The sequence below is a fragment of the Phyllopteryx taeniolatus genome, chromosome 4 (assembly GCF_024500385.1).
Source record: "Phyllopteryx taeniolatus isolate TA_2022b chromosome 4, UOR_Ptae_1.2, whole genome shotgun sequence".
Classification (NCBI taxonomy): Eukaryota; Metazoa; Chordata; class Actinopteri; order Syngnathiformes; family Syngnathidae; genus Phyllopteryx; species Phyllopteryx taeniolatus.
In genome coordinates, this window is record NC_084505.1 from 6,186,410 (window position 1) to 6,210,039 (window position 23,630).

Consider the following 23,630-nt stretch of genomic DNA (forward strand, 5'->3'; position numbering starts at 1 on the left):
TACGGGTGGGAGAGGCGGGGTGCGTGCTCCACTAGGAGGTCGAAGAAAAAGCTTGTGGTGATGGGGCCCCTCAATTCTGGGAGGCCGATGATTCAAATGTTATTTTTGTGATTGCGGCCCTCCAAGTCTACAATCTTTGCCGTTAGCTAACCACAGCTATTCGCCAGGGCCGACGATTTGTCCTCTTATGCTTGAATACGTTGAATATTTAGTTCTGCGTCATTTGTGTCCATGTTCTGTTACCGGGGTCTGTATTTTGTCCAATTTAGCTTCCACAGCTGGAAAATGGTTTTTTATATCGGCTGAAATACTCGCTCTGTGGTCCTCCAGTAGGCTAGCTAAGCTAGTCACCCATATGTCGCTGCACAAGGTAGAGGCTTCTGCTTTGGTTTTCCGTTAAGGTTTCGAAGAGTTCGACATCTTGCTCAGTCGTATTGTTGTTTATAATCTGGTTTCATTTGCACAGGCAGCAAAAGTAAGTTTTTTCACAAATAATTTTAAGTTGGAGTTGACACAGAGACTACGCTGTGCTCACATGCTCACCAAACCGCAAGTCCATCCATCCATTTTCTGTACCGCTTATCCTCACTAGAGTCGCGGGCGTGCTGGAGCCTATCCCAGTATCTTCGGACGAGAGGCGGGGTACACCCCGAACCGGTTGCCAGCCAATAAAGGCTGTTTCTCTGTAGCTTTTGCTCACCTAATGGCTCTAATGGCGGACTTGACAGAGGGCAGCAAGTCCTCCACTGAGATTTCACAGTGACAGCCCTTCTCATCAAAACCATCCTCTCCTGCCACATTAGAGTCTGCTGTTCAGGAGAGGAGGCAAAGAAAAATACATTTACATTCATTAGATTCATGAACACAAAACAAAACTATTTGGGACTTTTAATATGACAATGCTCTGCTTTTCATCACATTATAGATAAATATTTGCATGTTGATTGTTTAGACTGATGAGTATAGTATTTTGTTTCCAGTGCTGGGCAAGTTATTGCCAAAATATTATTACATTACTATTACGCCATAGAAGTGCAAGACCTTTACAGTAATACAAACCACAGCAAGGGGGAAGATTACAGTCATGGAAAAAAAATTGTTTCTTCAGTGTCTTATTCATTTTAATGCTCTGGTACAACTAAAGGTACATTTGTTTGGACAAATATAATGAAAACAAAAATAGCTCATAAGAGTTTAAGAGCTGATATCTAGCCATTTTCTTTGGTTTTCTTGATAGTAACAAAAATCACTGAGAATACAATTAAGCTTATGCATGTCAAATAGAGACGTCACGTAGTACCGAATCAGCTGCATTTTTGTTGTGTTCATGGCATTTTTCAGGTAATATACTTTCAGGCATTAAAATGAACATTAACTTGAAAAAACAAGGCTGATCTATTTTTTCTTTCTTTTTTTTAATTTTTTTTTTATTTTACTGTACATGCTGACTGATGATAAAATATTTTTATATAAATAGACATGGGTAGAAAAGACTTGTACTCACAGCAAGGTTAAATAAATTTTATCTAATTACTCGGATTGAAACAGATTAGATACAGTACTAAAATTGTATTGTTATTGCCTTACATTACTGTGTTACAGCAAAACGTATCACATTACTGCAATGGCACTCTCAACACTGTGAGCTCTATTTTCATGGACTGTGCAACTGCGGCAGAGCACAAAAACTGGCATAGCTTGATTTTTGCGCAAGTGCAAGGCTCACTGCGCCCGTCTGCCAATTTGACTGACCTGTCTGCGCTAAAATGGGCATATTGGCACAGCGAGGTTGCGTCCTTGGAGATGCGCCTGGTGGAGTTAGAATTTGTGGCAGAAAGTCGGTCTAAACTTATGTCTGCTCAGACTGCATTTTATTTTTCGCACTGTTGGTCTAACATGATTTTAGTGGATTTGATTGGGGCACATGCAGGCAGACAGGTGAGCTCTGTGGACGTGTGGTGGATGACAGAGGTATTTCAACAGTGGGCATCGAACGCCCTGAATAATTGTAGAAATCAATTTAGCATGAATCATGGCAGTTGAAGCGAATGATTTGCTTTAGCGGGTCACATAAAATTATGTGGCGGGACAGATATGGCCGCCGGGCCTTGAGTTTGACACCTGTGTTTTAAATCATCCTACTGCCCTGCACACAGCTATGGGGAGAGGGCCCATAAATGGTCGTTGGTGGGGATAGATACAGCGGCTGAAATAAGTATTTAACACGTCACCATTTTTCTCATTAAATATATTTCCAAAGGTGCTATTGACATGAACATTTCACCAGATGTTGGGAACAACCCAAGTAATCCATACATACAAACAAAGTAGAACAAATAAGATCAGAAATTAAGTTGTGTGTAATAATGTGAAATGACACAGCGAAAAAGTATTGAACACGCCAACTGGTATTTATTTAATACTTTGTACGAAAGCCTTTGTTTGCAATGACAGTGGCAAGACGGCCAAAATCACACCAGAGCAATGCATGCGACTAGTTTCTCCATACAGTAGAAACTAGTTGCATGCATTGCTCTGGTGTGATTTTGGCCCATTCCTCCCCACAAGCAGTCTTCAAATCCTGAAGGTTGCTTGTCCAAATGTTGTTCGGCAAACTTTAAACAAGCTTTGACATGCTTTTTTTTTTTTCCAGCAATGAGGTCTTGCGTGATGAGCGTGCATATAGCTCCATAGCAGTGGAGTGCATTAGTCACTGTTTTCCTTGTGACACTACCTGCTAATTCCAGGTCTTTTTGAAGCCTACACAGGTGACCTTGGCTCTTGGATAACTCTTCTGATTATTTTTCGCAGTCCTCTGTCAGAAATCTTGCGAGGAGCACCTGATCGAGGCAAATTTATGGTGGTAGACTTGGCTTTCCACCTACGTATTATGGCCCCAACCGTGCTCGCTGGAACGTTCAGAAGCTTAGATATGCGCCTATAACCAATGCCATCGTTATGTTTTGCAACAATTACTTTGCAATGGTCTTGAGACAGCTCTTTGCTCTTACCTATCATGAGATATGACTTGACTCATACCTTGGCAATGAGACCTTTTTGTAGGCCATCAATTAGGACTGAACCAGCTGATATTCACTTGCACCGACAAGGCGCTGGATTGCTGTTTGACTATTGATAGATTTTAGGTATTGTCTTGGCTTTCCATGCCTTTTGCATACTTTTTCCCTGTGTCATTTCACATTTTTACACACAACTTAATTTCTGAGGCGGCATGGTGTACCACTGGTTAGAGCGTCTGCCTCACAGTTCTGAGGACCTGGGTTCAATACCTGGCCCCGCCTGTGTGGAGTTTACATGTTCTCCCCGTGCCTGCGTGGGTTTTCTCCGGGTACTCCGGTTTCCTCCCACATCCCAAAAACATGCATGGTAGGTTAATTGAAGTCTCTAAATTGCCCCTAGGTGTGAATGTGAGTGTGAATGGTTGTTTGTTTATGTGTGCCCTGCAATTGGCTGGCACCCAGTTCAGGGTGTACCCCGCCTCCTGCCCGAACATAGCTGGGATAGGCTCCAGCACTCCCGCGACCCTTGTGAGGATAAGCGGCTTGGAAAATGGATGGATTTAATTTCTGAGCTCATTTGTTCTACTTTCTTTGTATGTATGTATGGATTACTTGGGTTGTTCCCAACATCTGGTGAAATTCATCCATCCATCCATTTTCTTCACCGCTTATCCGCACTAGGGTCGCGGGCGTGCTGGAGCCTATCCCAGCTATCTTCGAGCGTTGAGGCGGGGTACACCCTGAACTGGTCACCAGCCAATCGCAGTTTGGTGAAATTTTCAGGTCAATAGCACCTTTGGAAGTATATTTAATGAGAAAAATGGTGATATGTTAAATACTTATTTCAGCCGCTGTACATGAGGTCCATCACCAGCTCAAACTGTATTTAATCAAGTTGTCTGTTGCCACACCGGCCAAGAGCACTGACAATGTTGCAGTAAGGCATGAATCGCTGTGTCCTTTTACGGACTTGTCTTTCTTCTGCCTAGTCATCTTGGAACAAATTAGACTACAATAGAAATCATTAAGTAAATATAATTTATCCAAAGTTGGCCATTTAAAGACATCGGAGACTGTGGTGTTTGCACTCAGTGCATTGTGGGTCAATGATGTCAGCAAGTCAAGCTGTTTTGCTAGCTTGTATGAAAATAGAAAATGTATCACAATGGTGAACCGAAAGACACCATATAAAATTAGACTGTATCACCTGGAGCTAGGCCTGGACGATAAGTTAATTTTCTTTTTTTGGGGGAGTTTACATGTATAAAAGACAGACAGGAACCACAGACCTCATGTCCTACCCCTCAACCAAAATATTATATTTTGTTCAGATAGTCAGTGATACAAGTGGCACTCTTTATAAAACAAAGCTTTGCACATTATCAATTAGTGTGGGAGTGGATTTATTATTGCTTTGCATACAATGTGCTATGCCATATTTATGTTTCCAGAAGTATTTTATGCAAGACATAGGTTTTGCACATTAATTCCCGAAAGGAAGAGCAGTTACACTTCAGTTTTTCAGAAAATAACAGCAAAACTTGTTTTGAGTTTTGTCTGTCATTTGTAGTTACTGTTTTCTTAGGAAAAAGTAAAATCTGTAGGAAAAAATGTAACAAAAAAAGGTAAATCCAACTTTTTGTGAAAAAAAATGAGATTTTCTATTTTTAGGCCACATCGCCCATCCTACCTGGAGCCTATTAAAACACAAGTGATGTAAAATTATACAATGGTCTATCCATTGAAATGCAGAAAATTACTATTCATATTTAGACAGAATGTAAAATAAATCCTGTCACAGTTTGAAAGCTTTGTTTTTTCTTATTGTTTTCAAAACACAATGAAACATCTGACTGAACTGCTGGATTCTGCCCTTGAAGCAAAAGAAGATTTTTCCGGAAAAACAAGCTGCACCTGTACTCATCATTTGTTCCTTCTAACTGAAAATATGTCAAGAATATGATTTGGATGAATACAGCGGCAATCATAGTCACTCTTACAAGTGATCAAAACTTTATAGCCACTCACCATCAGTGGTGGATCGCGACTGGCTTTTAAGGCGCAGTGAGGGTCTGAAGCGTGTGCGGTCATTGAAACTCCAGCTCTTCTGTACCTTGACAGGGCTGGTGCCCTCTGTACCAGCCTCTGCCACTGGAGAACGACGGTCATTCATTGAGGATATCTGCCTGTTCTTGATGCTCTGACCTCTTGGGCTAGCCATCCTCACCCGGTCCTTGAAACTGAGTTTCTGGCTGTAGAATGAGAAGAGAGTGAATGGGGACAAAGAGGACAAAGAGGACAAAGTGTGAGAAGAACAATATTAATACTAACATTAAGTTATGTTAATTTTTTTAAACAAAATGTTGCGCTTGTCTGAACAGTTTTATTACATAGAACATTCCTTATCAACAACTACAAGGAAAGAACAGCATGCATTGCAGCCACAAGATGCAGGCCCAGATTGGTCTCTCTCGCTCAAAAGGGAAATGAGCTTAGTTTAATTTATCACTACTATATCACTACTGGGAAGAATAGCCTCAATCAAAATAAAAACCTTACCTCAAATTATTTAGTCTCAATTATTCCATTTAAACCCACATTTAAATGATCCCAAACATTAGATTCTGCCAGAATTGTCATTCAAGAAATAAGAAAATAGAATTAAGTTCATTCACTCTTCAGAAAAGTAATCAAGAGGGAGGCCTAAATGCTGCCAACTTTAAATACTACTATTTAGCTAACTAATTACAATACCTCAATCAAATGGATGCAACACAATGAGGAGCAACATTCTTGGCTAGAATTGGAACAGATAGATTGCAACAACATCAAACTCTCAAAACTCCCATAAACGCCATAAATGTTTCAAGAACCCAATAATCGCATCCCCCTAAACGGCTTGGTGCAAAAGTTTAGAAGCTACAGGATCTCAATTAGCTCCCAGTATGCTCTCCCCAATCTGGCACAATCCAGATTTTGAAATTAACAATATATCCCTTTATTACAACGTGGAATTGACCACTTACAACTATTTAACAATAATATTTTTAGGACACGTGATGATCCATCCATTTTCAACACCGCTTATCCTGGTTAGGGTCACGGGGTGCTGGATCCTATCCCAGCTGACTTCGGGCGAAAGGCGGACTACACCCTGAACTGGTCGCCAGTCAGTCGCAGGGCACATATAGACACAAACAACCATTCGCACTCACATTCACACCATCACTGAGTGGGAACTGAACCTACGCTGCCACCACCAAAGTCAGGCGAGTGTACCACTACACTATGTGACAGTGACTATGAACTGAATTTCAAATAACAGGTGGAAACTTCCTTCAATACAATAAAAGCAGCAAAAAAAGAATACCAACACTCCAAAGCACCCACGAACCGCCGAAATTTGTTATGCAAGTAGTGAAGCTTCTCCCGCAAAGTTAATGATTATTTGCTAAAAACAATAAAGTTTATCAGTTTGAACATTAAATATCTTGTCTTTGTAGTGTATTCAATTAAATATAGGTTGAACATGATTTGCAAATCATTGTATTCTGTTTTTATTTGTTTAACACAACGTCCCAACTTCATTGGAATTGGGGTTGTAAAATACACGCACCGAACAGTGCATGCACAAACGCAGCAATAATAGGGAATGACTCATTCTCTCTGCATCCTACCCGAGATATCTGATATTTTCATCACAAATACAAACACGCTTCAATGATAAAAGAAAACAATAACAGCCATCTGGCACGACCGAAATCCACGTATCTTCCCAAGGAGCCCTTAGCTGCCCAACAAGGTGCCTGACGTAAAATAAACAAAGTTCAGCAACATCTGAAAAATGTATACACAAAACGCTGGAATAATTGTGAGTCCTGTGGCCACATATAGGGAGGTTGGCTACAGTCCCATGGATCTTAAATTTTTAAAGAATATGTGCAACTGCTGCCCATGGGCTCACCACCTCTGGGAGGTGCCATAGGGGTCGGTTGCAGTGCGAGCTGGGCGGTGGCTGAAGGCGTGGACCTTGGCGATCCGATTCCCGGCTACAGAAGCTGGCTCTTGGGATGTGGAATGTCACCTCTCTGTCAGGGAAGGAACACGAGTTGGTGTGTGAGGTTGAGAAGTTCCGACGAGATATTGTCGGGCTCGTCTCCACACACGACTTGGGCTGTGGTACCAGTCCTTTTGAGAGGGGTTGGACTCTCTTCCAATCTGGAGTAGCCCACAGTGAAAGGCGCCGAGCAGGTGTAGGTATACTTATTGCCCCCAAGTCGGTGCCTCTATATTGAGGTTCACCTCGGTGGACGAGAGGGTAGCCTCCCTCCGCCTTTGGTTGGGGGGACGGGTCCTGACTGTTGTTTGTGCATATGCACCAAACAGCAGTTCAGAGTACCCACCCTTTTTTGAGTCCTTGGAGGGGGTGCTAGAAAGCGCGACCGCCAGGGACTCCATCGTTTTGCTGGGGGACTTCAATGCTCATGTGGGCAATGACAGTGAGACCTGGAAGGGCGTGATTGGGAGGAATGGCCCCACTGATCAAAACCCGAGTGGTGTTCTGTTATTGAACTTCTGTACTCACCACGGATTGTCTATAACGAACACCATGTTCAAGCATAAGGGTGTGCACACATGCAATTGGCACCAGGACACCCAAGGTTGCACTTCGATGATCGACTCTGTGGTCGTGTCATCGGACTTGCGTCCGCATGTCTTGGACACTCTGGTGAAGAGTGGGGCAGAGCAGTCAACTGATCACCATCTGGTGGTGAGTTGGCTCCGATGGTTGGGGAAGATGCAGGGCCGACCTGGCAGGCCAAAACGTATTGTGGGGGTCTGCTGGGAACGTCTGGCAGAATCTCCTGGCAGAACTTCACTGCAGGAGGAGCAGTGTGGTTTTCTTCCTGGATGTGGAACAGTGGACCAGCTCTACACCCTTGGCAGGGTCCTCGAGGGTGCATGGGAGTTCACCCAACCAGTCTGCATGCGTTTTGTGGACTTGGAGAAGGCGCTCGAACGTGTTCCTCGGGGAGTCCTGTGGGGTCTGCTTCGGGAGTATGGGGTACCGAACCCCCTGATGCGGGCTGTTCGGTCCCTGTACGACCGGTGTCAGAGTTTGGTTCGCATTGCAAGCACTAAGTCGGGCTCGTTCCCGGTGAGGGTTGGACTCTGCCAAGGCTGCCCTTTGTCACCAATTCTGTTCATAACTTTTATGGACAGAATTTATATGCGCAGCTGAGGTGTAGAGGGGGTCTGGTTTGGTGGCCTCAGTATTGCATCTCTGCTTTTTGCAGATGTTGCGCTTCTGTTGGCTTCATCAAGCCGTGATCTCCAATTCTCACTGGAGCGGTTCGCTGCAGAGTGTGAAGCGGCTGGGATGAGAATCAGCACCTCCAAATCTGAGACCATGGTCCTCAGTTGGAAAAGGGTGGCATGCCCTCTCCAGGTTGGGGATGAGATCCTGCCCCAAGTGGAGGAGTTCAAGTATCTTCGGGTCTTGTTCACAAGTGAGGGAAAAATGGAACGCGAGATCGACAGGCGGATCGGTGCAGCGTCTGCAGTGATGTGGACTTTGTATCGGTCTGCTGTGGTAAAGAAGGAGCTAAGCCGAAAGGCGAAGCTCTCAATTTACCGGTCGATCTATGTTCCTACCCTCACCTATGGTCACGAGCTGTGGGTCGTGACCGAAATAACAAGATCCCGGATACAAGTGGCCGAAATGAGTTTCCTCTGCAGGGTGTCCGGGGTTTCCCTTAGAGATAGGGTGAGAAGCTTGGTCATCCGGGAGGGGCTCAGAGTAGAGCCGCCCCTCCTCCACATTGAGAGGGGCCAGAAGAGGTGGCTCGGGCATCTGATTCGGATACCTCCTGGACTCCTCCCCAGTGAGGTGTTCCAGGCACTTCCCACCGGGAGGAGACCCCGGTGACGACCCAAGACACGCTGGAGAGACTACGTCTCTCGGCTGTGGATATCGGATATGTGCAACGGTAGACACAGGAACATCAAAGTGCTTGGAGATGGTCTTATAGCCTTTACCTTTATCGTGCTTGTCTATAATTTTCTTCCTAATCTCCTGAGACTACGCTTTCCTTCATATCCTCTGATCCATTGTTTCGTGTGGTCACCAAACAGCACAGTGATTATTTGTCACCATTTAAATAGGCCGACTGACTGATTACAAGTTTGAAGACACCTATGATGGTAATAAGAGAACACACCTTGTTTGAACAATTATTTTCAATCTTTTGGTAACATCATTTTTGTCCAGGCCTGTTTCATGATTTTATTTAAAATAATTCTACTGAACCACAATTCATAAGCAATGTCTGATTTTCATTGGTTAATTTTCATTAAATTCTGGCAGGAGGCGGGATACACCCTGAAGTGGTTGCCATCCAATCACAGGGCACATAGAAACAAACAACCATTAGCACTCACATTCACACCTACGGGTAATTTAGAGTCTCCAATTAATGCATGTTTTTGGGATGTGGGAGGAAACCCACACAGGCACGGGGAGAACATGCAAGCTCCACACAGGCGGTGCCGGGGATTGAACCCGGGTCCTCAGAACTGTGAGGCTGACGCTCTAACCAGTCGTCCACCGTGCCGCCTGTTCTGAAGCCACTACTTTGTTATTTTAGCTGTGTGCTTAGGGTCATTGTCTCGTTGGAAGGTGAACCCTCGGCCCAGTCTGAGGTCCTGAGCACTCTGGAGAAGGGTTTCGTCCAGGATATCCCTGGCAGAGGATCCCCAAATCCAGGTGTGAAGAACTTGCTGTATCATTCCCAAAAATACTTATGGCTGTATTAGCTCAAAAGGGTGCTTTTACTAAATACTGAGCAAAGGGTCTGAATGCTTACGGCTGTGTGATATTTCAGTTTTTCTTTTTAAATAAATTGGCAAATATTTCAACAATTCCTTTTTTTCTGTCAATATGGGGTGCTGTGTAGATTAATGAGGGGGAAAAAATTAATGATTTTAGCAAATGGCTGCAATATAACAAAGAGTGAAAAATTTAAGGGTATGTGAATACTTTCCGTACCCACTGTAACTAATAGAACTAGTAGTAGTCTTAGCTGGACAGTACAGTACACTACAAGAATTGACTAAAGAAAAAAACAATGAACAGGATTATTATTAGTAAGTATTATTGTTTGAGGCGGCACGGTGGCCGACTGGTTAGAGCGTCAGCCTCACAGTTCTGAGGACCCGGGTTCAATCCCCGGCCCCGCCTGTGTGGAGTTTGCATGTTCTCCCCGTGCCTGCGTGGGTTTTCTCCGGGCACTCCGGTTTCCTCCCACATCCCAAAAACATGCATTAATTGGAGACTCTAAATTGCCCGTAGGCATGACTGTGAGTGCGAATGGTTGTTTGTTTCGATGTGCCCTGCGATTGGCTGGCAACCAGTTCAGGGTGTACCCCGCCTCCTGCCCGATGACAGCTGGGATAGGCTCCAGCACGCCCGCGACCCTAGTGAGGAGAAGCGGCTCAGAAAATGGATGGATGGATGGATTATTGTTTGATTATTGTTAAATTCATGGTTATGGAAGTAGATTGTGCCCGGTAAGATATTATTTTAAATAAACATTATTATTCTAATTGTCTTCGTAATACTAAAAATAAATAAAATATTAAATTGCTAAATATATTTTGTTCATCTTTGCTATTAAGAATGTAGCCTGAAAATAAGAGTATATATAAAGCAGAGAATGTCAAGCAAAAGTAGCACATTTCTCAAGCAATCAAACCAGACAATGTGCCTATTAATGTCCTAATTCTAAAAAGGAAAAAGTATAAAGACATTATAATGCCCAAACCCTGACACTGCACCACGCTACAGATATACCCATGCAATGATGTTCACACTGTGTTCCAAATTATTATGCATATAGGAATCAAATAAAACATTTGAGTTGTTGGTTTAACTTACAAAGTTTTTGCATGTTTCTCCTTTCTATTTAGATCACTGATAACAATTCCAGACAAGCTTGACAATTAGTTTCCAAGACGAGCCCAATTTAAGGAATGTTATTTAAGGAGATTGTTCCATATTATTAACAAAGTTATATTTTTCATAATGGGGAAACAGAATAATCTTTCAAGAGCCGGATAGTCCAATGACAAAAAATGGTCAGAAGAAAAATTCTCATGCTGTTAAATGGTTGGCGTGCAAGCTGGTTTGTTCCGATAAAGACATATTTAGCAAAGCTTCTGTCAGGCAAATACATTGAGAAGGACTGTTAAAAAGCCAATGATGAGGACTAAGCAGTTACAGTATTTTAAGCTTGTGGCTCTGATCTAATTTGCAGTCACTGTATTATTCATTGATGAATGCTGTGCTGCTAAGAATGGTCCAGATGGATGGGCTTCTGAATGGTTTGTGGATACCCACCACATACCAAAAAGGCGTCCACGTCAGCAAGGGGGTGATGGCATGGTATTTTGGGCTGGAATAATGAAGAGCAAGCTTGTAGGCCCCTTTTCGGTGCCTGATGTTGTCCACTGAGAGAGTAGCACTATACCTATGTGCAGCACTATACCTATGTTTCCAAGAGGTACACCTCAGAAGCTTCTGTTTATTACTATACATTTGACTAAAAAAAGAATAAAACAAGGGCAGATAGACATAATGTGTGTTATTGGATGCAGAGAGAGAAAGAGAAATTACAAGTTGCTATCAAGCACTTTAAATGTCAACACTGTTCACATTTTTATTTTAGCCATTGTTTACACTTTTTTTTCCCTATATTTTATTGGATCCACTTTAAAAAAACAACTCAATACCTTCTTTGAAGAATCTTATGCCAAGCTGCGATGAAGTTTAAGGCAACACATTTGGTGGACCACCGACATTTTGGAGTAGCAAATACAAAGCAATTGAGCTTAGAGGAAAAATAAATCGACGGCAACATTTGAAATACGCTAGTTTGGTGACTCACACACTTCATGTTGATGTGCCTCACTCGGGATGAAACATGGTAACAAGTGACTGACTCACCAGTTTACATCCAGCAAATATGAGAGTCACCTAGAAACAGTACTCAGCGATGGCACCATGCACACTGTGTTTTCAAATTGTGTTGTGTTATCTAATCACTGACTTAGAGTAGCTAAAAAACAAAAGGTTGCTCCCCTGCTTAATTCACAATTTAGACTGCTGGAATGTTATGTTTTGGACTGTAAGTACCTGATCTGCATGAAGTAAAATGACAAATGTGTCTCACGTTGACTGAAGTGTCATGTAAACTTCACATATTACTAACTGTTAACTAGCTAGCTATTTTAGTTTCAGTGTTGCAGTTTTACCATTTTGGTTCTCTCACATGCAGTATCGACACAACCCAATATATCATTAAAACTATGCTGCTTAAATTCTGAGAGAGCATTAAACAAGGCTTTGGTCAGATGCTACAGAAGGGATGCTTGTGCAGGCGTTTGGATGATTAAAGTAGTATTCCTGTTACATTGACAACTGAAATAATATTGAGATGATGACTACAATTATCAGCTTAAGTTGGTTTTTGATTTGTTTCGCACAGGTCAGTTGTGTGTTGAATAAAGATATAACTTTATGAATTGAATTTGAATTTCTATTTTTTTTTACCTTTATACCAAAATGTGAGTCGAAGTAAAAATGAATTACAGTCATGTTCTAAACTATATACAGTAAAATTACTTCCATCAAAATAATGGTGCCAAGAAATAGAAAAGAACAAGAACATACAGACCCATACTGACCCAAGTGTGAATTGTCTTAAGCATTATGTTCATGTGCCAACACAAAACAATGTAGAATTTGACAAATGAACTACTGTGACACAGCTCTCAAGGTGTATTAATGGTATTGTTTTCAAATAGCAACTCAATTTTATTAAATGTTTCCGGCTTTGAGTTTTAGGCTCATCTAAGGCAAAAAATACAAGAGGAAACTAGAAAAGACTGGGAGGCTTTTCAAAATGGCCAGTAAGCAAAAAGCATTGTAACTGGTCACCAATGTTTTAAACGGCACATTTCAGAACAGAGCCAGAGCATAATGAATATGATGACTTTTTTTTTTCTTTCCTGAATCTCAGTTGATTTTGGAACCAGATAGCCACAGTAACAAATACATCTAAGCCATGTTTTTTTGTCTGCATGATGGAAATTCTTCTCTATTAATATGGCAAAATAATGATGTTTTTCGTCACAAACCTTGTAGTTGGCTCTGCTTGTTCTTTTCTGGAGGTGTCAGTTGAGAGTTGAGAAAAAGACAGAAATCATATTAGAGATAATTGTGAGCATTGTGATGAATATTAATTATGTTCATTGTTCACATCAATTTCAGAAATTGCACAAGACCGAACAGTTCATTTTCAGGTTAGTATAAAATCTAATGTATTCATCATTTATTTCAAATTACATGAACATTATTTAAGAAAAAAAAAATCATAAAGCCTGGCTTGTGAAAGTACAATTAGCAATGTACCAATGTATACATACATACATACATACATACTAGGACTGCACGATATTGGGAAAAAAAATTACATTGTGATTTTTTTGGTAAAATAAATATATATAATATATAATAAAAACAATACAGGATCAGTGTTGAGAAAGTTAATTTTTAACACCAACTAGTTCTAAATTCAGTTCATCGTTCCAAGTTCATATTTCATAATTCTAAATTTTGAACTAAGTTCACCGGCCCCAAAAAAAACTAGTTCATAGTTCTTCCCCCCAACATGTTTGCTGACAGGATATTACCATCAAAATACTGGCATTTCATGTGCCCATTCAGTCCACACTAGTAGCCAACTGCAGCTTTCACCATACAACCTCAAAAAGGAAATATGAGGAAAAATGCGTTGCTTGAATGGTGTTTTTTTTTTTTAAATGAGGAATTAAAATTAAAACAGGACTTTTGTTCTTTATGTGCAAACAAAAACACGCAGCACAGTATGACAGGAATGATGGTGAAAGGACATTGATAACTTTCCATTCCTCGTAGCTCTGGCTGACTATATTAATAAAATGATTGATAAATTAAATTAATTAAATTAAATAAAATGAATAAATTATTCTTGTATTACAAAACACTGAGATTAGCTGACGACCAGTCCTGGGTGTACCGCCCCCTCTCTCCCAGACTCAGCTGGGATAGGCTCCAGCACGCCCGCGACCGTACTGAAAATGTATGGATATATTACAAAACAAAACAAAAATTCAAAAACACATTCACTCCCATTTCCGCGATTTAGTGCACCCATGCAGGTCAAGCCATTATAGCGATTGATCTCTGTATTCCTCTCAGCTCATGGCCATCCAATAAAGGTCAGAAATTCTGATTGCTTTCATAATTGCATACATTACAGAAAATAAATGCTACAATTCCTATATTGAGCCCATAAACCGATGGCTGCTATTGAGCGCTCAAGTGATTGGATTTACACAGAACCTGTAGCGGTGTCAAACTCATTTTAGTCACGGGCCACATTGCAGTTACAGTTTCCCTCAGAGGGCCGCTCTGGCTCTGAAACCATATAAATATTTAATCACAACAACTAATTTTGAAATCAGAAATCATGAATAATACTTTGTTCAACTCGTGTTCAAGTGACTGTGGGGTGGAGTGGCGTAGTGCCGAGGCTAATTGTACACCCTGCAACGACAGAGGGTCCCCGGGTCGTATCCCTGCCTGAGCGCTTGTCATCTTTGTGTTTCTGGGCAAGACACTTAACATACATTGCACATGTATGTTGAATGCGGTTGCATGTTTGTTGGTGGTAGGAAGAGCCGTAGGCGGAGAATGGCGGCCACGCTTCCATCAGACTGCCCCAGAGCAGCTGTGGCGATGTAAGTCAAACAAATTATTATTATTAAAGGGGGGTTGGCAACAAAAAAATGCTTGCAATATCTCAACATTATTATTAGTTATTATTGTATTACAAATGACAATTACAAAGTTTGGTACAGATTTTAGCAAGAATTATTGAAGTTAACACACATGATTTGCTTTCGTGGGCCACGTAAAATGATGTGGTGGGACGGATCAGGCCCCCAAGCCAGGATTTACATGTGCTGTAAATTGTATGAAATAAATAGGTCCATTTTAAGGACATTTCTTATGTGTGTGTGTGTGTATATGTATGTGTATATATATATATATATATATATATATATATATATACATGTATATATATAAAAGACAAGTGACCAAATACAGGCAACAGTTGGCATAGTTGTACCTACTTTGTAGGGCTGCAGGTATGCAACGCCTTCAAGTGAGGCTTCCAGGTAGCAATGGAAACCGAGTGTTCATCAGCCGCATAACTACGCCAAACACACTGCATGCAGAATACACAAAACCAAGATGGAGAAGAAGAAGAAGAAGAAGAAAGTACAGAGAGAAGACCCATAAATATAAAGAAAAGAAATTAAAAAGAGAGAGTGCAGAGACAAAGAAGAGGAAGAAATGAGGAAAATGGAAAAGAAAAACAAGAAAAAGCTGATTAGTGAAAACACTAACACGGGGGTGTCACACGTCTTGGCTTGGAGCAGAGGTCAGGCATGAATACATGCCTGTGGGAGGGCAGGAGGCTCTCATAGTGCCGCCATGTGGCATCCAGCTATGGCCTGGTGCTGTCTGTGGAGTAATAACGCCACGCAGCCTGGTACAACATGTGAATGGACAGGATGACACAATGACGGTCGGAAAAGGAGGAATATAACATGGCAGGAAGGGAAGATAAGGTACTGCAAGTGCCACAGTGGAAGAAGATGAAGAGGAAGCATATGGGTAAAGTCTGTGAGGGTCAGAAGCAAATGAGGGCGAAGTACTTCACAGTCTATGCAGACGACAATGTGAAATTGTCAGAGAATACATCAATGAAAATTAGATGCACTATGGGGGATGATGGAAAAGGAGGCAATACGTGAAGCAAACAAGACAGGAATGACAGCAACATGTTCCTAGATGCGAGCAGTGTGGAAAAAAACAACAACAAAAAACAAACAACCTCCCAGATTAATAGAGATTGAAATTACATGCAGAGACTTTTATCCAATGAAATCAGGATTAGCAAGAGTCCACAGAGGTTAAAGGGAGGATGGAAAATGATCATAGTGGTATACTGTTATGAATAACAGCAACATTCATGTTTGCCACATAGACATGTGATTTATACATATTCAATTTACCTGGATGAGGTAAGCTGCAGGGTTTCTCCTCTTTTCAAAGTGCTTCTGTCTGTGCTGCTCTTGGACTTTCAGGGCAAAACCTGAGCCCAAAATACCCTGGTGAGAAAGGAAGGTATTTTGTGAGCTAGTGCTTTCACTAATGTATCACTATAATTTTTCATGATTTGAACTAAACATAGAATATGTTCAATGTGCCCTGTTGAGTTTTTACAATCTCTTTAGGTGACTTTGTCTCCTTTGTCATGTACCCTTGCGGGTGAGAAATAACAAGGCTATGCATAGATTTAGCTTGGACAGCTCACAGTAAAAGATCACTTTAAAATGTGATGTTCGTTTATAATAAAAGCTTTATTAGAGTTGAAATGTAAACTTTGCCATCAAAGCATCAAAGCCATCTTATTGACTGAAGCATGTGGATTATTGGTCTACTGGTCCTCAATGGTTTTGGGCCTCATAAACTTGTTAGAATATATTCGATGTCATACCTGCACCCTGTTATGTGCCTAGTACACTGAGAATCTTAATTTATCTATGAAGGGAAAACTTCTCCACAGTGTAACACAATGTTAAAGATGTGCATTTTTCTACTCAGGTCAAATATGTCGATGTACTGGCAGTGGGTCAAGATCACTCGGGTCTTTTATCATCATTTGAGCCATAACTCTGCATCCATACAAACTAAACTGATCATCAGATGCTCCTGCTAGAAGTCATCTCCAGAGTACAGTGCCTTTCATTTGTTAAATAAAAATCCGACCCAAATAAATGACATTGCTAAGAGCTCTAAGAGCAGTAATAAAAAAAAAAAAAGAAAGAATGCCTTGAAAAGTTTGCACTTACTGCAGGTAAGGCAAAGAAAGAGATGCCCAGCAGTGCAAACCCTGCAGACAGCATCCTTCCTGTCCATGTCTTTGGTGTCTTGTCCCCGTAGCCAATGGTTGTTAGAGTGATCTGTGAAAAGATGTTTCTGATTTGTAAAAGTGATACAGTACTCATCTGCAATTTGGTTGTTACATGATGTGGAATACTTTCATAGCATGTTAGGTGTAAAAAAAACATTTATATTTCTATGCAATCTTGGCCACAGTTCTTCCTCAAAACCCACCGTGCCCCACCACAAGGCATCGGCATATGTGGCAAACTCCTTGTTGAACTTATTCTCCACAAGGTAGACGAGGAATGAAGAGAAGATGAGAACCAAGAAACCAATGTACCAAGCAGTCACCAGTTCCTGTGGGCAAAGATCAGCAGACATTCAGGGCGCCATTTAAAAGGGGCATAGCCATCATTTCAGAAGTGTCGCGCTGCTTCATAGTGACCACAGAACTAAACAATGAAACTGTCAAACTCTGGTTGAAGTAAAAACACAATGACAGTCAAGCATAGTAGCCAGATAAATACATGTTCAATAGTGACGCTGAACACATAAATTCAGTGAAACATGGATCGTACCAGCAAGCTTATTGCACACAAAATGGAAAGGAAGTGAAAAGAACTGAATCATTTTTTTGAATTTTATTTTCTTCAGTCCAAACGATTGGATTTCAGTTTCAGATTTCCACCACGATAGCAAACAAATTGTGTTTTAAGCCAAACAGGATAATCATGGACATCATTTTCTGACAAGCTCTGAATCAAACACAAGCCCAGTCATTCCCAAACTTACACAATGTTGGAATCTGAAAATCCTCTGAAGCCGACCAAAACCTCAACACGTGAGATTATGTAGGATCAGGAATTCCCAAATACAGTATATACAGTAGATTTCCTAACCAGAATAAGTGTATCTGAACATGTGGCTATAACAATGCAAATTAATAATCAGTCTAAGTCACTCGTCCTGAACTTTAATGTAAACGTGCTTTTGTCCATCAAAATAGATAATAGGGAACATATTGAAATACAGAATAATATGACCTTTAAATTAGAGCATTTATTTACTACATGTTTCAAAACATGGATTATCTGTATTGCAGTGCACAAGTGGTCTTTTTATTGTAGTATGAAAGTTTGAAACATGAGGGCTTGGACTTTATTGTGTTAATTTGGATTAATTAATTACAGAAAAATTAATTAGAAAAAATTTATGCATTTAATCGCAATTCAGTTTTGCACTCCAAACAGCGCAGAACATTTCTCATTGTACGAGTTCCCGTAATACTGATGCACAAGACACAACACAAGAATCTACAATCGAAACCGATTAGAAATAGTTGCTGGGTTTGGTTGACAAATATATTAGTTTTAAGAAACTAACATGTGCAAAACAATTAAAAAAACAATTGTGTGCAAATTGTGGAAGGAAGAATTTCCATATCACCGGAGCTCTTCCAGCCTCCACTTCCACCATTGTCACTGACAACGTTCCTAGTTTGAGCAGGCAGTGTCCTCAATCCACACTAAGAATTCAGAGCCAAAATGTGTGAATCCATGGCTGACAAATGAGCAAACTCACTGTCGAATTGGCTTGCCGTGGCTTGTCGACCACTCTCGTTGGTAAGATCATTCGGTGCTACAAACAGCGTCATCACACCCAACTTCTGAACGGTCAGGCAGAAAAACTATTTCAAACAAATTCATCAGCTTTATTACACTGAAAAGCAGGTTAAAGTTGATTTATTGGAGAAAGCTGAATGTGTTGCTGGAACTGGGTAATGGGCCGTGAGCACATATTCCAAGCAGAAACAAATGACTAGCAAGCAAGCTAACTTTAGGTAACAATATTGAATTAGTCTTAGCGTCAGGGCTTTGATTCACACTATTGTTTTCCCATCCATCCATCCATTTTCAACACCATTTCAACAGAGATGACACGTTTTACCTTATGACACATGTATAAAGTGTATTAAAATGCTCATATCGTTTGATTTTAAGGGACTGGGCAAAATACACGTTATACCTTAATATTTACCTATTATTTTTTTTTAAATTGTTAACGTTATCAACACTTTGACTCAACTTTCATTGCTTGTTTGAAAAAAATGTTTTCAGGTTTTTTTTTGTTTTTTTTTTGCCTTTTGCAGCTGGTTTGCACAACATTCTTACAGCATATGTCTGTGGATCATCTGGTGTCTGTGTTATTGATCATCTACGCGGCAACCAGCCATGATGCATTCAAGGGCAGTGGCATGTTAAAGAGGAATTTAATTGTTTTGATGGTTGTAAAAGTGTGTGTGTGTGTGTGTGTGTGGCATGTGTGTGTGTGGCATGTGTGTGTGAGGGGTGGGGTGTTGGGGGTGAGGGGGGTAAGAGGGAGAAGAGACACGTTCGGAAAGTGGGGGGGAGGGGGGCCTCAACTATGCCCCTGTTAAAGCCATCAGTACTATCCAGGCTGTGTATGTTTAAGCATTTATATTTTGTTTTGCGAGCTTAGCACCCATCAAAGCACCAATTCACACACATGCAGGCATGCAGGATGGGGTGGCTCAAAATTGCTGCACACCTGAGGCCTCGTGTACAAAAGGTGCGTACGCACAAAAACGTGGCGTACATTCTTTTTCATGGCTAAGTTCAGATGTATCAAGAGGGTAATGACTGTGGAAATGTGCGGTGCCTCACGCCAACTTCATGGCTGGCGTATGCACTTTTCTGGAGCTGTTGGTGCTTTGGCAACACTTAAGAGGTGATGCTGGGAAACCGTTATAATAAATCTGCACATCAGAGACACAAGAACAATTAGCACTGATGAACAATGCATGCCAGACAACATTTGATTTCAACAATGGGCTCACCACCTGTGGGAGGGGCCATAGGGATTGGGTGCAGTGCGAGCTGGCCGAAGGCGGGGACCTTGGCGATCCGATCCCCGGCTACAGAAGCTGGCTATAGGGACGTGGAATATCACCTCTCTGGCAGGGAAGGAGCCCGAGCTGGTGTCTGAGGTCGAGAAGTTCCGACTAGATATAGTCGGACTCGCCTCCACATACAGCTTGAGCTCTGGTACCAGTCCACTTGAGAGGGGTTGGACTCTCTCCCACTTTGGAGTTGCCCACAGTAAGAGGCGCCGAGCAGGTGTGGGTATACTTATTGTCCCCCGGCTCGGCGCCTGTAGGTTGGGGTTCACCCCGGTGGACGAGAGGGTAGCCTCCCTCCGCCTTCGGGTGGGGGGACGGGTCCTGACTGTTGTTTGTACTTATGCACCAAACAGCAGTTCGGAGTACCCACCCTTTTTGGAGTCCATGGAGGGGGTGCTGGAGATCGCTCCCGCTGGGGACTCAATCGTTCTGCTGCTGGACTTCAATGTTCACGTGGGCAACGACTGTGAGACTTGGAAGGGTGTGATTGGGAGGAAAGGGCCCCCGATGAGAACCCGAGCGGTGTTCTGTTATTGGACTTCTGTGCTCATCACGGATTGTCCATAACGAACACCATGTTCAAGCATAAGGGTGTCCACACGTGCACTTGGTACGGATGTTGTGGGGCTGTCCTGGTTGACACGCCTCTGCAACATCGCGTGGACATCGGGGAGAGTGCCTATGGATTGGCGGACTGGGTGGTTGTCCCCCTTTTTAAGAAGGGGTACCGGAGGGTGTGTTCCAACTACAGGGGGATCACACTCCTTAGCCTCCCTGGTAAGGTCTATTCAGGGGTGCTGGAGAGGAGGGTCCGTCGGGAAGTCGAATCTCAGATCCAGGAGGAGCAGTGTGGTTTTAGTCCTGGCTGTGAAACAGTGGACCAGCTCTACACCCTCGGCAGGGTCCTCGAGGGTGCATGGGAGCTCGCCCAACCAGTCGACCGTGTCCCTCGGGGGAGTCCTGTAGGGGGTGCTTCGGTAGTATGGGGTACCGAACCCCCCTGATACGGGCTATTCGGTCCCTGTACCGGAGTCAGAGTTTGGTCCGCATATCCGGCAGTAAATCGGACTCGTTCCCGGTGAGGGTTGGACTCCACCAAGGCTGCCCTTTGTCACCGATTCTGTTTATAACTTTTATGGACAGAATTTCAAGGCGAAGCCGAGGCATAGAGGGGGTCTGGTTTGGTGGCCTCAGTATTGCATCTTTGCTTTTTGCAGATGATGTGGTTCTGTTGGCTTCATCAAGCCGTGATTTCCAACTCTCACTGGAGCGGTTCGCAGCCGAGTGTGAAGCGGCTCGGATGAGAATCAGCACCTCCAAATCTGAGACCTCAGTCGGAAAAGGGTGGCGTGCCCTCTCCAGGTCGGGGATGAGATCCTGCCCCAAGTGGAGGAGTTCAAGTATCTTGGGGTCTTGTTCACTAGTGAGGGAAGAATGGAACGGGGGGCGGCTGCGGTGTATGGCGCATGGAGACGAAGGCGACAAAGAGGAAAGTGTGCTGGGATCCAAGTGAAGTAGCTCCGCAAGAGAGGATACAGATCGGCGTTCCCAGGCTCCCCACCCAACAAAATGGACAAGCTTCATCTTCTGACAAAGACCAGTAAAGACTTCGAACGTTCCGCCCCCTTGTGCTTTATGGAGACATGGCTTTGTGAACGCATCCCCGATGGCGGCGTAATGCTTCCGGGCTTCCATCTACACCGGGCACACCGCGTCACGGAGTTATCGGGGAAAACAAAAGGAGGCGGGATATGCTTCTATATCAATGAAAAATGGTATACTTACGTCACAGAGGTTTTAGAGTCGCTGTTTTTGAACTATAAGCCATTCCACTCACCTCGTGAGTTCGCATCTTTCATTCTTCTTTTACATTTCTCCTCAAGCTAACACGAATGCCGCACTGCTAATGCTTGGTGAACAAGTAAACGAAATGGGGGAAAAAAACACCCAGACTCACCCCTCATTATTCTTGGGAACTTAGACAAAGTTAAACTCAACCACGAACTCCCTAAATACAACCCCAATTCCAATGAAGTTGGGATATCGTGTTAAACATAAATAAAAACAGAATACAATGATTTGCAAATCATGTTTGACCTATATTTAATTGAATACATTACAAAGACAAGATAGTTCATGTTCAAACTGATAAACTTGATTGTTTTTAGCAAATAATCATTAACTTAGAATTTTATGGCTGCTATATGTTCCAAAAAAGCTGGGACAGGTGGCAAAAAAGACTGAGAAAGTTGAGGAATGCTCATCAAACACCTGTTTGGAACATCGCACAGGTGAACAGGCTAATTGGGAACAGGTGGGTGCCATGATTGGGTATAAAAGGAGCTTCCCTGAATTGCTCAGTCATTCACAAGCAAAGCTGGGGTGAGGTTCACCTCTTTGACCATGCGTGCTTTTGGGATGTGGGAGGAAACTGCAGTACCCGGAGAAAACCCACGCAGGCACGGGGAGAACAACTCCATTTAATGTAAAACTGTCATATACATGAAACAATTTCTTAATGGTTTAAAATATTATCACACATGCTGAAAATATTCATACTTACACTGTACTTTGTGAAGCATTAATGATAAGTATTCATGCCACACTACTAGAACAACACTATAGCAGCACCTACAGGATATAAATAAGAAATAAGACTGTACTTGAATATATTTGAACCCCCCTGTTGATATTGTTTTATTGTATTTTGTAGTAGAAGAAAACAGTGTCTATTTGCCAATTAGTTTGTGGTTGGCCTACCTTGCTGTGTGCGTAGACCACAGACCCTAACAGCTTCCATGTACCCCCTCTCCGGTCCATCCGCACCATGCGTAGGATCTGTAGGAAACGAAGGCTACGAAGGACTGACGTGGCAAAGATGTTGCTCTGGCTACCTGCCGACACCACAGCAACTGATGCAATCAGCACTATGATGTCTGCAAGGTACAAAAAAAAAGGATGTTTAGTTCTTATAATACAATAACTTAACAATATTTGTAACCTACTGCATTGTGTAGAAAAAAAATGCTGCGTCTACAGTTTCAGGATTTTCACTTGAAGTGAACAAACTCTCTGAATGACCTTCGTGTTTGGCAGAAAAGCAGACACAGAGAAAAGACATTACAGGTACTACATGATTATGTTCGAAGTTTACTACTCCAGAATGGTGAATTGTCATTCTTTATTCGAGCCCTAACCCATACAATCTTAAGTTTACGTACTGTATGTAGCATACATTGTGCCAGGCTCGGCTTCTGCCTCACCCAACAACTCTGAGCAAAATAAAACAGAACCACATGGAGAAGAAGTGTTTCTAACATTTAGTCCTCATCAAATTGAAAAATAAAAATGTTGGATATTAAGAAAGATGAAACATGTATTGAATTCCATTAATTATATTGTTGACTTGGGTACACTGGCAACAGCAGCCTACGTTAGCAGGAATTTATTGGCCAGAAGACTTTGTCTCAATCCGTAGCCAAATGAAGCCCATACATTTTAGGCATCCAGAAAGTTTTCACAGCACTTCACGTTCACAAGTTTGGAATCACCAGGACTTTCACCAGAGCTGTCCGCCCATCTAAAGTAATCAACCTCGGGAGAATGGCCTCAGTCAGAGTCAGTTACAAAG

The 23,630-nt window shown here is 42.2% G+C and overlaps 1 protein-coding gene across 3 annotated transcripts in view; it reads right to left on the reverse strand.

The window, feature by feature from the left end:
- Nucleotides 1–23,630, reverse strand: part of LOC133477432 (potassium voltage-gated channel subfamily KQT member 5-like) — a 125,577-nt gene that overhangs the window by 19,067 nt on the left and 82,880 nt on the right. For 2 of the 3 annotated variants that reach the window (XM_061772191.1, XM_061772193.1), the window contains exons 4-11: nucleotides 22,760–22,935; nucleotides 17,311–17,436; nucleotides 17,046–17,156; nucleotides 16,206–16,301; nucleotides 15,258–15,352; nucleotides 13,218–13,244; nucleotides 5,049–5,272; nucleotides 701–809 (exon numbers count right to left, since the gene is read on the reverse strand). In XM_061772191.1, the coding sequence (XP_061628175.1) occupies nucleotides 701–809; nucleotides 5,049–5,272; nucleotides 13,218–13,244; nucleotides 15,258–15,352; nucleotides 16,206–16,301; nucleotides 17,046–17,156; nucleotides 17,311–17,436; nucleotides 22,760–22,935 (964 nt within the window). The remainder of the gene's footprint in view (nucleotides 1–700; nucleotides 810–5,048; nucleotides 5,273–13,217; nucleotides 13,245–15,257; nucleotides 15,353–16,205; nucleotides 16,302–17,045; nucleotides 17,157–17,310; nucleotides 17,437–22,759; nucleotides 22,936–23,630) is intronic. The other variant, XM_061772192.1, reaches the window with a different exon arrangement.